Source organism: Ptychodera flava, chromosome 16 (genome assembly GCF_041260155.1).
Source record: "Ptychodera flava strain L36383 chromosome 16, AS_Pfla_20210202, whole genome shotgun sequence".
Lineage (NCBI taxonomy): Eukaryota > Metazoa > Hemichordata > Enteropneusta > Ptychoderidae > Ptychodera > Ptychodera flava.
This window is the reverse complement of record NC_091943.1, coordinates 23,501,649-23,519,878: the sequence shown is the minus strand read 5'-3', so window position 1 is coordinate 23,519,878 and position 18,230 is coordinate 23,501,649. Positions and strand designations below refer to the sequence as shown.

Here is an 18,230-nt window from a genome sequence, read left to right as displayed (position 1 = left end):
CATACAACTAATCTGATTTGTTCTTCGATTTTTTTAAGTCTAATCTGCCGAGCAAAACCACGTTAATCACGCTAAGCTTGCACAAAATTCAAGTCTTATAATTACCTACTCCAGGCACCACTCTGCAATGTCCCGGATAGTGTTTGTAGATTGTCTTGAAATATCCCAAGAGGTATCTGAAATAAAATTGCCCGGCTTTGTCAACAAGAGCTGTTATGATTTTATTTTCTCTGTGAGTCGCTTTTTTTCAACCACTTTACAGCGTACACATTGCAATTACGAGTGATGACTAAAATAGCCGCAAGAGAACAAACTCCTTATCATCCCCACTCCATTATGTACTAGTATTACATTTGACTGTAATACTAGCAGGCTTTGAAGCGTTGGTGATCGTGAATTTGTTTCTTATCATCATCCGTAGGCAGCTCCAGCCCGTGCCTGCAGATTAGACATACGGGACAAAGAAAGCTTGGTCCTATGTTTGATCCAGTATTTAAAATATCTTTATATTTTCATTGTTGAACCTATGTTTCATGTAGTCCCCTTTCGTTCATAAGAATCTGCTATATAGGCCTTCAGAGAGAGAGAGAGAGAGAGAGAGAGAGAGAGAGAGAGAGAGAGAGAGAGAGAGTGTGTGTGTGTGTGTGTGTGTGAGTGTGTGTACACTATTTCATGCTCTTGCCTATATTTTATTTGCCTTTCAATCAAGTTCGCAAGGTATAAATGTTGAATGTCGATTGACAGACAAAAGTTCATAGAAATAAGCAGTGGCAGTGTGTGGACTGGCGGTAGCCTTCTCTGCAACATTGAAATGAAATATATGTTTTTTTTAGGCTATTTTCGTGACCTTAACCCCAACCCAAATTTTCGGAATCTTGGACGTTGTGATATGACCTTGTGATATGACCTTACCAATTGGAAAAATCAATATTTCTCATTCGTTTCGATCTTGCGATACTATAAGCATAGATAGTCGTGAAAGTTTCTCGACTGTCTATGCTATTAGTAACAACATATCCTTCGTTATCGTCACTGAGGAACCTTTCGCCTGGAACACGTCACAGATATACATTTCACATGCAAATGACCTTATGACCGTATGACTGTAGGATCATACGTCACATTCTTCAAACTGTTGGCATGACTGAACCAAAGTATGACCAATGTACCTGAGAGGTTCGATCAAATTCGTTTCATATAGTTTTGACAGATCCTTATTACGGAAATTAATACAATATGCAAATGAGCTGATTATCATGAGCCAGAGTTGCCAAGCTCAAACCAAAAGTAGATATAAGAGTGACAAGTATACCTAAAAATCTGATGTTATTCAGTGTGCACGGTTCTGCTATTTCAACTGATCTAGTTACTGAAATCGTTTAATATGCAAATGAGCTATAAAAAATTTGAATTTAAAGTTTTGAAATGTGTATCGTTTTGACCGTTTTGACGTAAATGAAAATAGTAATTAAACATTATATCTTTGAAATATCTAATAGAATCCCCCTATATGATCAAAACTTTTCAATTCCCCCCGCCAAAAAAAATATCATATAGCCGCATATTTATTAGGGTTGTACGTGCAGAAAAAAATAAACATGTATTGCGTAGTTCTGTTTGCAGATGTTTGACACTACCTTTGTTTGACGAACATATAAATATACTGGTTATAGAAATGTTGTCTGCAGTTAGCAGAGTCATATTCCCAAGGCAAGTTCTTAGATTTATTCATTATTAAATGCATAAGTGGACTGTTTGGATTTATCTGTTTATCACATGAACTGGCCCGAATCTCCACCTGTGTGACGTAGAACAGGACGGATACGAAATCCAAATTACCCCTGTTGTACGTCATCAACCGGAACTTTTTTCGTGCATAGTACCGTTCATACATGCAGGCGTCGCGACACAGACAAATTTGTTGTGATCGATGTCGTGCAAGCTCGCACGTTATTTTTACAAAAAGGTGACCAGATAAATCCAGAAATGGAAACATAGAAGGCATATTTGTCCAACGAAATTTCAAGTCGCTAAAACTATAGCTTTTCCCGAGAATCGAATCGAGATACCGACGATCGTTTTATTTTAATGGCTCAGTAACGTCGCGGCTCCAGTCGAGTCGTAGGCGTCGTACCTGGCGAGCCCGGTTGGCGATAAAATCGAAACCTACACCTCAACGTAAGTTAAACTGAATAAATGAGTACAGTATAATCTTCGGGAAAGCGACATAGGAGGCACAAGCATAAATTCATTCGACTAACAACGATCAATTTCCTTAATCGCACAAAAACTCCGTAAATTCTCGCTCGGAATCAAACTTGCAGCGTGGCATAAGGCTGTAGCGAAGACATAAAGCTGTCGAGCTGTGTGCAGCGCTGTGGAATCCCATGTACTTCGAAAGTTGACTCAGACAACACTCAAAACAGAATTTCCGTCAAGTAACAAAATTATGATGTATCCACGGGCGAGATATGTGTCACTGCAAACATCAAAGTCCGTAAGACGAAAACATTGAGGACCGAGATCGGGATTGACGAGTTGACACCGGCAGAGACCGGTGACGGCAACGTTGTGGGCATAAACATGCAATGAGTGTGTCATCGAACGGAATCTTTCGCGCTCGCAAACTTGTGTGATATTTTGAAAGCCACGGCATCTCTGAGAATGAGAATTACTGTTTCGATCGTGTCCTTGCATTTACTTCATAAATCTATTTGTAAATATTTTAAGTAACTCTGAATACTATGGCTATCCGTCGGTAGCACGGTGAAAGCTATGTCCGCCGATGGCCAACTTGCCTTGGCATCGGTACAGCGCGAGACAATGATTGACACGTTCACGTGACCGAATCCGTATGTCTGATTGGTGGAGATACTATTTGATGTAGCAAATTTCAGCTTGATGGGATTTATGAATGAAAGTATCTCCTGGGTGACGGGCCGCTTTACTCTTTAAATAAAAGTAATCCGCGTAAGTAAAACACAAATCGCGACGAAATTCATGCAATTTGCTACGATAATTTTGATCCATCTACGTCAAAAGAAAGATAAGAAGACTGTTCATGTGATAAATATTTCGGCTCGAAGTTGTACGGCTCCGCGAAAAACACTCGTATACGATGACGTCAAACAGAGAAAAATACCATGGGATTATATATAGTAAGCCGACTTGAGTTCAATTGATCCAGAAGAGCGCTCAAAAAGACGATCATGAGAGAGAATACGAATTGTGAATTCCTGGCTACACTTTGCCAAATAGTGAAAAACTGAGCACAGTGATTTTTTAAAAGTACAAGGCATATACGACATAGATGCTATTAATAAAAGTTTAACAAAAATGGCAATACTGGAAGGTTTATACATTCAATCAAATAAAACTTTCATCTCTGAAATCTTAGGTGTAATAATGGCAAATTTGCTGAAAAATTAAAAAAAAACTCAATTTATTAACTAACTTCTTCATTTAAATTAGAATCTTCACTGTTCAAAGTTTTACTTGTGTACAAGTATGTTCAATAACTGTCACGAGCGCCATATGACCCAAGCCCTTCTTCAACTACATCGGAGCCAGAGCTATCTCTGTCACTGACAGTGACACTGCTACTAGCTAATGGCAGGGCAGTAGCTGTATAAACATTGATAATTTTGACAATATTGTATTCAGTTTATACAACTTTCTACTCCCTACAGCATTCTAAACTGTCCAGTATTCAGCCTGGCAATACAACCTACAGTTTATGTGTACTGTGCATTTGTATCATTGACAAATGACTTTCAGTCTGGACTCTAATTCGGTTACTACCAATCGTGTTTATATATACAGGCTTTGTCGGCAAATTGTATAAATAACATAATGTGTTTAAGCATGTTGTATACGTTAGGAGACGGTAAGATTCATGGCGTAAAATATTGATAAAATTACCAACAGTTGCAGCTTCTGCCCCATTACAAGTTCAAGGCCTACTTGTTGTTTTTCTTATGAAAATTCAGTGGAATTCATACATTTTAGGATTTTTCCAAAACATAAGTCATGAAATGCAACAAGATGATTCTAGATTTAGTTTAATTATTACTAACATTAGAATCATTAGACGACATAAAACGTTATTCATTTTACCTACCAACAAAATGAAATGGCTAATAAAAAAAGCAAAAAATACTAATAGGAAAATGAAAAAAACTAATGAGAACCATAATGTTTTCAGGTCCCCCTACAAGAAGAGCAAACTTTCAAGTTCCCCTCTACCACCCCCAGGATATTAAAATTCTCTGAATTCCTCCAGCCCCCTCCCCCCCGTCAGTATCTGTGAACGCATCCTAATATGTCAATTTGAAGTAGAATCAACGCCGCACGTTCCTCAAACAAGAGTCAGATTTGTTGACGTTAATATCAATCAGCCGTTACACCTTGGACTCTATTGTAAGCAGTATAAAGTTCTTAAAGTTGGATTTCTTCGATTCCCCATTTTGTAACATTAACTAAAGTTATCAAAAAATCCAAACTTTCTTGTTGCCGTTTTGTTGGTCGGCAAGGTAACTTCACTGACTAGCTTCTGTGAGTAAGTGTATTTCTATCTTTAGATCTTACACACGTACGCCCATTTTATACTAGTACCATGTAAGCTAAAGGTTGTAAACCTTTATGACCCGATGTGACGTGGCATTAAATTGCAACTCGGCGGTGCCACTCTCAGAGAAAAAGGGTACCAATACGCGTTCCCAAAATCACGGAAAGGGGTGTTTTTGTTCATCAACGCGGTCCATGAAAACAAAAAAACGGGTACTCTATCCCATTGTTTGTCCTTGAAACGATAAGAATTCCCCTTTCAAACCTGGTAAACAATATAAAAAATAAGGGGGTTTTGTCTAAGTTTCTCCCATATTTTTTTAATATGGGTGTTTTGATACTTTGCGCAACAAACACGGGTGTCAGGGCATCATGTGCCACCGCAAACATTGAAAGAGTACGTGAAAAGTTGCTATTTTGCCAGACTATCATGCTGTCATATGAAATTCCAAATCGGATAAAAATACTCACAAAGTGTTCAAGACATGTGCTGCAACCATGCAGAGGACTACAAAAAATACTGCTCGGAGAAGCATTTCCAAGGAAATACGATATATGACGGGGACGTGAAGTGGCCTAACCCGAAGACTGTCGATATCGGCAGACTCTCGAAGACAGACTGGGAATCAGCAGCGAGTGAAGTTTCTAACACTGTTTGAGTAATGACACACGCAACAAACAACCTTGCAGTGAAGAGCAAGTTTGCATCCGCGCCAAAAAACACACACAATAAATTAAATTGAAATTGTTTACCGGGTTTGAAAGGGGCATTCTTATCGCTTCAAGGGCGCTACTGCATGGTGGGGCAAGGCTGGTAGACTATCGATAGTTGTTTGCGCCTTTTTCATCGCCACAGTAACAATGGACACAGTTGAGTCTAGGGCCAATGTCTGGTACAAGCGACTGATCAGTGTGGTCCACGGTTACGGTTGCTTGTTTTCTAAAATTCCGCTCTGCGCATTCGAGCCCTCTAAAACATGTGTGGTTCATCTTGTGCGTATATACACTCATCTGTGGGGTGCGTAAGCGTAGGCCCAGAGCGCAATTTTAGAAAAGAGGCGACTGTGTATAGTCACACAGTTTGTTGTCTTGTCTTTTAGCTCGATAAGAGCGGCGGTTATAGACGCGTGCTTTATCCACAAATGTATGCCTGTAATCCGGTAAAAAATGAATTTTTTCTCTCAGCTGATTTTGCTTCAACGTCTTCTCAGCTTCTTTCAGGTAAACAAAACGCAAGAGCTCGCAGGTCCGATCCCGCGCTTATCTAAGGAACAGTAATTCCGTTATCTGAAACGTCAGTTGTTTTGAACTTTTGGTTATGGTTGTAGAGAGACCGTATTTTGGCCCTGGCTAGACCTTTGAATGAAGACGTCTTTTTCAGTAACATGACTGTCAATAACTTCTCTCTGGAAGTCTTTGCATATCCATGATGTTTTCCCATGACTTCGCCCTATAGCTGCTTCGCTTTCGCCGTGTTGCGTTGGTGTTGTTTCCAGTTGACCATGCTATGACTGCTGACTTTCGACCCGCTTCACCTGTCCATCATTTCCTCAGCGTTAGGTTACAGAGTTTTATTCGCTGTTGTCGGAGAGGGCGCGGCAACTTTTAACAGTCAATCGTGCCTTCGGCACTGGCGGTCGTGCCTTCGACATTCCCGACTCGTGTCGAAGACAAATAACAGTTTATTTGAACTTTAAAGTTATGCGGATCCTAGATGCGATACATTCAGCCAATCAGACACTTCAATGACTTTCTACCAATCACAGTGGACTATATCTCCCGCCAAAATGTTTCTCCTTTGGTTTTCTATCGCGTTCGTTGCAAGCACGTTTAGTTTGCTACATTTCTAGTCTTGTTCAGTTCTTTCCCTCGCACCGTCAGTGCAACAATAAACCTAGCGAGTTCATTGCAAATACACGTTGTTGTTGCTTCTTTACCGAGTCAGACTTAGCAACCTTGATCATAAAACCCAATCCCCACAACTCGCGCCTTCGGTGCCACGCTTGGGACCCCACTCCATCCCACGTGTGAGAGTCTATACCAATAATTGCCACAACTCCCAAAAGTGTGCGAATTTACCTCCTTTCCTGTTAAGCAAAGAAAGCTATGCAGAATGCAGAACAGGGTACGATAACTGTACGTACACTGCACCTATATCTTAAATCAAAGAGTTCGGCAAAGAAATGTGTTTAACTTGGCATATAACAGGTTTTGCTAAATATTTTGGATCAATAATATATATTTTGTATTTAATTATGTTTTATCGGCATCAGTAAAGAGAGGTTACGGTGCTCGTCAGAAGGGTTTTAACAGTACAGTTGTCAATTATCAATAACATTGCTAACAATTTGATTCGTACTATAGGTAGTAATTGTGTTAACTTGTAGCAAATAAAAAGTAAAATAGGATTTTTCATTAATCATCTTACTACATAAATCGTTTTGCTGTAAGTGTGCGAGTACTGTAGAGTGGCTCGCTTTAATTCTTCCGACACTAATAACCTGCAATTAAGCGGAAGTATATATGCGGCTTTGTTGTGTGTTAAGTTATCATTAGGGAAAGTTCTTGACCGGAATGGGCTGGCAAATTCTTCCTGTGCATCAGACGACTTAACTGTGCCGATGTATCCACACAACAAGAATTTTGCATTCACGGCACGCAGGCCCGTTTCTATTGTTTTACAGCTAAGCGTACGTTAAGCTTTTATAATAATATTAATAATATTTGGTTCTTATATAGCGCACATATCCACAAGTACATGTGATCAAGGCGCTTTACAATTATTATTACCCCTGGTCACTGGACCTAATATGATACCACTAAACTCCCTGGGGATCAAACAACAGCTCACATGTGCAGCCGATAAGCGCAGCAGAGCTAAACGCACACATAACAACCTCTGTCCTACCAGGTACCCATCACTCCTGGTTGGGGAGAAACAATGAGGAATAAAGTGCCTTGCTCAAGGACACAACACCACAGCTATGCCGGGGCTCGAACTCACCATCCTTTGATCGTGAGTCCACTGCTCTAGCCACTGGCCTATGATGCCTCCTAGCGTTTGCAGAAATACAACGCATACCAACCTAAAAACATACTGTTTATAGCTATTGTTTGGATATAACTACAATTATCTTGCCAGTTCAATCATCTAACAGACTGAGTTTTCTGTAATGCACGCATATTTGGTAAATCGAAATTTTTGGCAAGTTAAGGTAGTTGTGTAACCCTTCTCACTGACTGCGCCATCACAGCTGTGAGTGTGATTACCTAGTTTTTCTCTACACACTCTCTTGTGTAAATATGAGTTGGAAAGCTCAGACGATTTAATAGGCTGGGTCGAATGCACGGAAACTCTAGGGCGAATGATCCGTCTTTTATTCTAAAGCGTCAATGACGATCTCAGACAGTTCAGTGAAAAAAAAACATCGGACATATTTCGATGAAAATAGACCTATTCGGAAAGCCGAAACTACAATGTGAAGATTTTCTGTACACATTGGGTATCATTGATACAGGTGTTTTCTCGTTTCACAAAACGTGATGCATTTGATAATATGTATTAATTACAACGAACGATTTACATATAATTGCAAAAGGATCCGCTTGTCATCTGATAACTCTTTAGGACTTTGCAACTTTCTATGAATAACAATTACGTTTTCTGTTTGTTTAAAGCATTTATCACTTTTCAGATTGTCTTCGAATTTTTACTTTGAGTGAAATTTCCTGTTCAGCAATATACAATTTTGCAGCGACTGTGTCTTTGATATTTCGAATAGTTGAACGACACATGCGCCAACTTCACATGCCCATACAATGTATGTACTGGTATACACAAAGAAAACTTATATGCTCAGCAGAATTGATGAAGTATCTCTTATTTACTCTAGAAAGCGCTCAGTTCACAGTACGCCAGTTTGTGGACCACCGTACCGACCAACATCTTGTTGTCATAGTAACTGGCAACACTAGTACTTCTCTCACATCGATGTTCTCAAATGGAGAGTTCTGGTCACCAAAACGCAGCCGCAATACCTGCGGGTGAAAGTTGACACACACGGCGGCGAGTTAACTTGTGCATTTGTACTTTGATACTTCATCTTGATTTGTGACAGAAGTTTCACACAATGTGTAACAGTGTTCCATTGTTATTTTTATTAACTTTGAATCAAAGCAAGAGTAACGTGGCACCTTTGTAATATATTTTCTTGGATGAACGGATAGTTTTATATTCAGAACGAAAACGAAAGTTGCTGAATTTACGGCAAAGCTTACAAGACTTTTTAACAATAGTATAGCAATCATCTGTTTCCAGTAAAATTGCATCACAAAATGTATCAATTCCTGAAAATTAAAGAGAAATTACTGTACAGTTATTTAAAGCCTAATCTATATGTTTCTCACAAATTGAAATTTATCGTCGTTTCCCTATCATAACAGCTATATTGGCATACAACAAATTTTAGAAAGACTCCCTGTTATTAGTTGTCAAAGTGATAGCCAAGATCAAACAATATGAATGTTTGAGTTCTGAAAGTGTGTTTATCAGTATCTTATCAGCTGCTGCAGAGCACAGTATACCTAGCAGTTTTAAAGTCATCATCACCAATATCTAATCCCAGACACTTTCTCAGAATCGATCAAGAGACGTACACTAATCTGTGGATTAAACTATAGGTGACAAACAGATACATAAAAGTTGAAGCAAACGCGACACTTTTGTACAAAACACTAATCATAGACGCTACAAGCACGCGGACAGGCACACATATAGACAGAGGCATGTATATAGTTACACACACTGACGAAAGCACTGACATACTCTGGTGTTTGATAAAGCACCTAAGTGCAAAAAATGGTCACGTTGTTTGTACATATAACTGTCAACTTTACAATGGTGAGTACAATAATTCATGTTTTGTTTAAATTTGTCATTATCATATAATTTCCACCACTAATAATCGTTTACAATTCATGATTGTAAACAAAACGATGTCACGAAAACTATTTACAAGAACTAAACGAACTTTAACTGCTAACCTGTTTTTTCATGGTTGCGTGAGCAAACACTGCAAACAGAAAATACAGCTATATTTTACAGTCTTCGTCATTAATACTCTTCCATTTTTGATGAAGGCGTTACCGAACAATCAGGTCAAACATTTTACTGAATATGCCTTACCTGTATCTCCGTAATACTGTCGTCTTTTCCACGTTCAAATATCGCCAATTCTCCGGTTAGAAAAATTGCAACATACAAGTTCCTGTCGGGACAATTAGATGATGCAATTTTCTGATGTGTCACATAAGGTACTAGGTATAACGTTCATAGGTAACACTCGGTGTATTTCTTGATCCTTTTAAAAAGACAACTCCTCATTGCAATTTCGCACTCTATATAGGTAGAGTCACTGTTTGTCCACCTAATAATGTTCGTTTGTCAGTATTCGGGCATGAATTAATATCCATGCGTCACGTGAAGACCATAGTTATCGAGCGACGTGTTATTTCTTTGCAGACAAATTGTCTATAAACTGTATAAAGGACTTTGCCACTCTAATCAGGAATGCTGTATAGGATATGCTGTTGGTTTGTCTCAGAGCGATCATAGTAAACGACAGTATTTCCTAAATTAGTAAGGAATAGAAATTGTGACTTGTTACGAACTGTAACACCCCCTTCCTTGAGTAAAATTCCAAACCCTATAATTAAGCACTATTTTGAAAGCAGTCGCCACAACAACAGAAAGCTACAGACTAACCTCCCGTCTGGTGAGACGTTTATCCCGTCTGGTAGTCGATAGCCAGATGATATTATCATATCTTTGCCTTCGCTGTAAAGACCAATAGTTCCCCATGCCAAACCAGAGTACATTTCCAATGTCAAGGCAAGTGGCATTGGTTTCGTGAAATACAAAAAATTGGTGTAGTAAAATGTCTCCGGTCCAACAGCCACCAAGTCGTTTAAGCTGGAGAAGAAATTGTCTAAGAATGACACGCCATTTTATCACATGGATTTTCTCGCTCAAACATAAACGTATGTATCTGTAGGGACATTAGCATTTGGAAACAAATGTTATTAACATCACCGATGGATGAGATGAAGGTGTCGGGTCAGATCAGACCAATGTAACATCGTTTGTCTTCACAATAGAAACAGTAAGAGATCTTTCTACCCACCTGTACAGCGTTTCACCGATGATGGTCTTCAAATGATGAAGTGATGAAGTCCTCTCGTCAAAGCGAAATATCTCGACTCTGTTTTTGTTACTGATGTGGTTATTTACAACAAACAGTTTCTTCTCCCCTAGTCAAGGAAACAGGTATATCTCAAGTTACATGGTAGATGTTGCTGTTGCATTCTGAGAATTGTTTTATTTTTTGAAGAAACTAACTATTATGGGAATGCTATTGATAGATCATGTAAATACGGCTTACGCACATGTAATGTATATTTTCATACAATTTAAAGGTTAAATGCTGTAAAATTTGTATCCTAAGTGACAGGAAGGTCTAGGAACAATATGAAGGTCAAGGTGAGCCATAGTTTGTATTCACAGTACTGAAAAATCTCCACTTTCAGATATGATGCTTTAACATTTATGGCTTCATATATCCGAAAGACTTCTTTAAAATTTGCAGTTACAGTCTCATTCAGCTCGGGAACATACATGAGAGAAATTGTGAGTTACGACGGGGGATTTTTTACAGGACGACCTTGCGCAGTTAATTGCGAAATGCTAAATAGAGACGTTCATTGTAAGAGTGGCATTCGAAACACAGAAAACTGCGGGAATGTTAGGGCGGAGTTTCACTTTTCACGGGCAATTACTGTCGCATTAAAGAGAGAGGATCGTCGGTACTCTGCTCAAGGGTTGCCAGGGACCCCTACGACCGAAGCAAACACTGTATCTAGGATACATCGGCGATTGATGAAAGTAAAAGCATGTTTTGTTAACAATGAATGTCGTAAAATTTAAATGCTGCAGTTATGTTGACGTGATGCATATCGTGCACAAAATACTTTTGTTTATAAACAAGAAGAAAGTCGCACACGCGCAGTTCCAACGACCCCCCTCCTTTAACACGTGTCAGTTATGTAAAATTTTTAGAGCGTTCCGTCATTATGCTGGGGTCTGGCCCGGCAAATTGTTCTTGCGCCTCTATCGCAACTAATCAGTTTGCATAGGTACTCAAAATCCCACGAATGGACAAACAAATGTCAACTCACGATTTGTGGAGTAAATACATAAGTAGACGTCAAAAGTTACAGTCACTAGGCCCTATAGCTACATTAAACATTTGTTGCAGTTGGCAGTACTTTTACATTTGATTTGCATTAAAGCCTCTCCCTCCCTCCCTCCCCTCTCTCTCTCTCTCTCTCTCTCTCTCTCTCTCTCTCTCTCTCTCTCTCTCTCTCTCCCTCTCTCTCTCTCTCTCTCTATATATATATATATATATATATATATATATATATATATATATATATTAAATATGTATATATGTCATATTAAATATGTACTTCTACAGTAATAACACAGCAGTGTAAAATGGCAATGAAACCGTGCGAAAAATCATTTATTTCTGGAGATATTGTGTACACCGAGACTTCTTGATAGAGTGCCACTGACATTGTTTAAAACTCCAGCAGCTCCCAATAAGTGCTAGTTGAAAAAAAATGCATGACCTTTCCACCTCCACCCCCTTGCAGTTTGAGGTTAGAAGAAACCCCTACCGGTAGTCGAATCTTCATAAAGACTAATACCAATTGGATAGAAATTCTCTCTGTCAAAGTCTCCATCAAGGGCGACCTCTACGGCATTCTTTTCTGGATGGTTGAAGTCGAATAGAAATATCTTTCCTCTGAGCAGTGGTGGCTGTAGCAATGGGTCACTCTTATTACCAAAGCCTCGCAATCCCTGAAGGCATGGAAATACCAAAACTTTCAAATTAATTTTCTCTGATTCAGCTTCACAGTACTTTATTTCGAACAATGGCGCGTAACAGTACTGTACTGTTCATTGTGATCGTCAGCACGGGAATTGCCTATCTCTAACTTTCTGGACCTTATTCTCATTTTGATTGTAATTATTTACGTCTAAACTCTTACTCAAACAACAGTCGATGACTTATTTTAACTGGAGTTACGATATATCTATCGGGCTCTTTTCTCTTTTATTGCAGCGTTCTGCATGCAACATGTACGGCAGCGTATTATTGCCACTTCTGTCAGAAACAAATTTAAAAATTTCGTAATTAGGCCAGGAAAAAAAATAAATTTTTCATCGGAATCGCCGCTTCTACTTTGGCATATTTGGATTTTTTTTTTTTTTTTTTTTTTTTTTTGATCGCGGCAAATTCTTACTTCCGCATTACAAATATTTTTAGTACTGCCGCTGGTGGCGCCCTACACTGTGTCGGGTTTTCGCGGGCACGGGATTCTGAATGAAACTTCATTCGTGTTCGGACTTAGTTGACCGCCATTACGTTGTTGTTACGTCTGAATTTGGCGAATCACGACGCAAAGTGGGTCGATTTGGCCAGAAATTTCCTCGTTTTGTAAAGGTTAGTACATGTCACATGAGTATTAATTTGATCGCCAACATTCGACGTGATGGCCAACAGTTCCAGAGATGCTATTCAGGGCAGTGTTTGTCCTGATATTACGTTCGGCGATTTGTTAACAAGATCGTGACAGCAGATGGACGGTGCATCCGATTGAATGAAAATTGCATCGAAAGTATAAAAATTTACGGCAATGACAAAACACATGGTTGCGTCGATGTTAAAGTACGATCTGAATGATGACTATATAACTTCACTCCGATCACAGTACAGTGTTGTTAGACCATTATGTAAAATGTGTATATATAGACAGTGGTAAAGAGGCCAAAACATGGGGCCAAAGTAAAATGAAAAAACTCAGATGCTAGGTCCCACCAGGACAATATTAAAGGACAATACTGAATTGTTGAATTTCAGTGATTTGCTGTACATTTCAGTTTTATTCTGAGAGAATGTTGAAATGCTCAGAATATGTTGTGCAAACACTAACTGTGAATGTAATGGCCTATGTTATTGTTGGGAAATATAGTATTGAATTCAGTTACCAGCATCAGTGTTTCTTGTCTGAGATATTTCTGGTAAAAAGGGAAAAAACAATTATCTTGCCTTGTCTGCATCTGTGCAAAAATGCCACCGCGTTTACCTTCGGCCTAAAAAAAAATAAAAAAAAAAAAATTCGCTCGCCGCTCCTGGGACTTGGTCCAAAAAATCCGATGAACAAGATTTTTTTTTTTCTCTGGCCAGGAGATTTTAAGCTTCGTAAAAACTCGTAATTACTAGTTTTAAAATCTCGTGTTACGAGTTTTTGATTCTAGTAATTCCGAGATTTCAATACCCATGATTCTCGTAACTATAAGCCTTGATTCTTTTAGTCATGAGACTTAGTCTAAAATAAGTCGTAGACTTTCTATAGATCGAGCTCTTTTATTTTATAATTTTGCTCATTATATTGTTGGTTATTGGTCGACAAAGATCACGTTTCTGCATGAATCTTAATTTCATGAGGTGTAAAAGTAAGCAATTAAGCCTATATTACACTCGTAGATTTAGTAAATGAATGAATAAACTTTGCCCTATTCCAGGGTTAGTATTATTGATATTCAATACGTTATCCACCAGATCAAAAGTTATGCCTAGCATCATGCCAAGTATGGCCTGTAGATTTCGTCTGGCCGGAAATACAATATTTTTAGAGTCAAAGATGCATAAGGGTGCCATTATGCAAATGTTTCACAAGTACCACGAGTAATTACGAGTTTTATAAACGTAATTACGAGTTTTGATTCTCGCATATACGAGTTTTGAATTCTCATTATAACGAGTTGTTATTCCCGTGATTACGATTCTTTTAATCCTCGTTATTATGAGTTACTGATTCTCGGAATTACGAATTTTAAATTCCTGTAATTTCGAGTTTTAAAATCTCGTAATTACAAGTTTTAATTATTGGTATTACGAGTTTTTAATTCTCGTCATTACGATATTTAATTCTCGTAAGTACGAGTTTTTGATTCTCGTAATCATGTATCTTCATGCTTGTTATCTACTCTAATGACGTATTGAAATTACAATTGATTATTACAAGACTTTGGTCAGTCTCCATGATAATGTTAACGTTGCATTAGCGTTAAGGAAGACTTTGCTTTTATAGAAACAAAACACTTCAGCAAAGTTGCTAAGTTTGCTAAGGAAAGGGCAATTTGTACAGTGTAAAGTACAAGGTGGATCGACAAATTTTATCGTTTTCACTTGCACCTAATGTGTAAAGGTATGATAATCCGAGAATTTCCCAATAATAAGAACGCTTTCATTCTGCTATGCCATATTTGAAAAAATGTGTTTATTTATAGCATAAATTAATTTTGTAAAATTACATTGAACAACGGTTCAGAGTTATTTTAAACAATACAAATAGAAAATTTCAGTCAAATATTTATTGGTATTAACATTCTTAAACACGTGCGTTTGATGAATTATGTCTAGCCTATCGCCATAAGTTTCAATATGATTCGCTAAATGTTCATCGTCAATGCTCTGGATCACTCTCCTTCCTGAAACTGATGGAAAAATACGATATTGTAGAACATCAAAATTTTATCACGGCGTAAATAGTGGTAATATTTTTGCCGAAACCCATTCGATATACGACGTATTTGACACACAAAGCATCAAAACGACGACGTTTTTACGTTTGAGTTTTGAAACATAGGAATTTAAGTTATGTGCAAGACCTGTGAGTTTTAAAAAGATGTTCTCGTAAAGGCAAGCATCAGAAGGGCACATCGAAATCCATTCAATTCACTTTAACACGAAATCACACACAGTGAAAATATTCTGCAAATTTGTAGGTTTATCAATCCCTGATATTTTACATATGAAACGACTGGGGCAGAAATATCGTCCTGCATCAGCTTAGATGTCAGCTGACAGCAAAGATGGAGCTGATGATACACAGCAGCGTGGTGGGTTATATTGTTGATGTAAGGCGATACAGATCAAACACTGTAGCGCTGCGTAGTCATAGCCAGCACATCAGTGATCATTGGGAGGCATAGGCCTTGTCATATAACAAAAAAATGGTCCATCTGGTGAGAACCATATTTCAGTGAAAATTCAGGCCAATTGTATCCTATTTCCCTTGTGTCAAGACAAGAACTTTCGGGCGAGCTTAGCTTAGTTTTCAAATTGGCTGTGAATGACCTTGATACTGTTGGTGGCAATGAAAACTGTCGACAATTTAGCGTGCCAATGTAATGCTATTCAAATGTAGCTCTTACCTTTCCCTTTGGTGATATTCTAACGACTGCTCAGAGATATCACCGCGTCTTAAGATATGTAATTCTTGATTGACTTTTAACACTTCGCATTGTTGAAGTGCTGCAGTGGGCAAGGACACGTATGTTTGTAGTATGTTGCGTTCTCTTTCACCATGTGTCATTAAAACGAGAATAAAACTAGGAGTACACGTATGAGAAATATACACTTACAAACGTGTGCAATATAACTTAAGTCTCATGGGCCTTCGCAAATACTATTCTACGAACTGAAATATCACAAGAAACGTGATGTCGAGAAGCAAAGCTCGTAACTACGAGTATCAGATTCTCGTATTAGTCAAAACTCGTAAGTAAGACACTCAAATTCTCGTAATAACGAGATTTTGTCTAACAAATGTGGCCAAATACGCTTCCGTAAACATGACTTGAAAAGGAGGACGCCTATAGCTGATTTTGTATCCATGTGCTATCAGGTGTGATTGAAAATTCAAATTTCAAATGTGATAACATCATCAACGTGGCTCTGTTTCACCTGAAATGAAGGGATTCTGATTCCGAAAATAGTTTTCTCAGACCGATACTCACAGAGGATATAAATGCCAATCCATCGCTGGTAACCGTGACGTCTTCAGAACCCAGATCTACAGAAAGAAAATACGCGAAACCAACACAGCTTCAAATGCATGCAGAATGCCTGACCCTGTTTTAAGAATGCAACACACGTACGTTGTTCGATTTCTTTTTCTGGTCTACTGATTCCGGTCGATAGATTGATATGATCTCACATGGTCCAGAACTGTTAAGTGGGAAGTGCAAACAGCGTTGCCACGCATTTTCTGGAATTTTTGGCAACGAGAGGTACTTTAAATTTAGTCACTCTCTGCAGTTGCAAACATGACGTTAGTAGCAAGAGATTCTTATTTGTCCTTTGCAGTCATCTCAGTATATAACATAAAACTAAGCTGATGTTGTTCTTCGATTTTTTTAAGTCGAAGATGCGGAGCGAAACCATGCACGTTGATCCCGCCATGTTTGCACAAAATTCAAGTCTTATAATTACCTACTCCAGGCACCACTCTGCAATGTCCCGGATAATGTTTGTAGACTGTCTTAAAATATCCGAAGAGGTATCTGAAATAAAATCGCTTGGTTTAGTGACTTTATGGCGTATATATTACAATTACGAGTAATGACTAAAATAGCCACAAGAGAACAAACTCCTTATCATCCTCACTCCATGATGTACTAGTATTACATTTGACTGTAATACTAGCAGGCTTTGAATTGTCGGTGAATGTGGATTGTTTGTTATCATCATCTGCCAGCAGCGCCAGCCCGTGCCTGCAGAGTAGAGATACGGAACAATGAAAGCTTGGTCCTATGCTTGATCGGGTGTAATTCCAAATATCTTTATTTTCTCTTTGCTTGAACTAATCTTTCATGTTGTACCTCTTTCGTTGATGAGAATCTGCTATATAGGCCTACAGAGAGAGAGGCTGTGTGTGTGTTTGTACACTACTTTACGTTCTTGCCTATATTTTACTTGCCTTTCAACCAAGTTTGCGATGTATAAATGTGTTGAACGTCTATTGATAGACATAAGTTATTTGATATAAACAGTGGCAGTGTATAGACTGTGGTCTTTTAGGCTATTTTCGTAAATCTACGAGGAAATCAGTTAATCTTTCCCCAACCCCCATTTCCGGAATCCGGGGGATAGTGCTTTGACCTTGTGATATGACCTTGTGACATGACCTTACCAATCGGAACAAGTTGTAATTCGTCGGCGCAATTCCTAACGGTCATAAGCAACAATATTTCTCATCTGTTTCGATCTTGCGATACGATTAGTAACGACATATCTGTCGTTGTCGTCACTTTGGACCATTGAACACTTCAAAGAATACATTTAACATGCAAATGGCTGTATGATCGTACGTCACTGTCTTCAAAATGTTGGCACAACTAACCCCAAGTATGACCTATATACCTCAGAGGTTTGATCAAATTCGTTTCATATACCTTTGATAAATCATTATTACGGAAATTAATACAATATGCAAATAAGATGGTTATCATCAGCTAGACTGGCCGAAATTGAACCACAAGTAGATCTGAGAATGACTAACTTACCTATAAATCTCATCTTATTCAGTGCACATAGTTTTGCTATTTGGCCTAATTACTGGAAATTGTTCGATATGCAAATGAGCTAATGTTGGCATATCACAGTCATCAAATCTGCACCACCATTAAACCTCATGAAGACTAATATACCTAAAAAGTATGATTTAATTAATTGAATGATCTAGATCTAGCT

The 18,230-nt window shown here is 38.4% G+C and overlaps 1 protein-coding gene across 4 annotated transcripts in view; it reads right to left on the bottom strand.

Moving 5' to 3' along the window:
• The window catches only part of LOC139114360 (serum paraoxonase/arylesterase 1-like), a 32,083-nt gene that overhangs the window by 10,481 nt on the left and 3,372 nt on the right, over positions 1 to 18,230 (bottom strand). For 2 of the 4 annotated variants that reach the window (XM_070676041.1, XM_070676044.1), the window contains exons 1-2: positions 5,038 to 5,230; positions 106 to 176 (exon numbers count right to left, since the gene is read on the bottom strand). In XM_070676041.1, coding sequence (XP_070532142.1) covers positions 106 to 176; positions 5,038 to 5,102 — 136 coding nt within the window. In that variant the 5' untranslated portion in view covers positions 5,103 to 5,230. Of the gene's footprint in view, positions 1 to 105; positions 177 to 5,037; positions 5,231 to 9,751; positions 9,834 to 10,330; positions 10,538 to 10,748; positions 10,876 to 12,303; positions 12,488 to 16,495; positions 16,552 to 16,970; positions 17,042 to 18,230 lie in introns of those variants that run through there. The other 2 variants (XM_070676042.1, XM_070676043.1) reach the window with 2 other exon arrangements.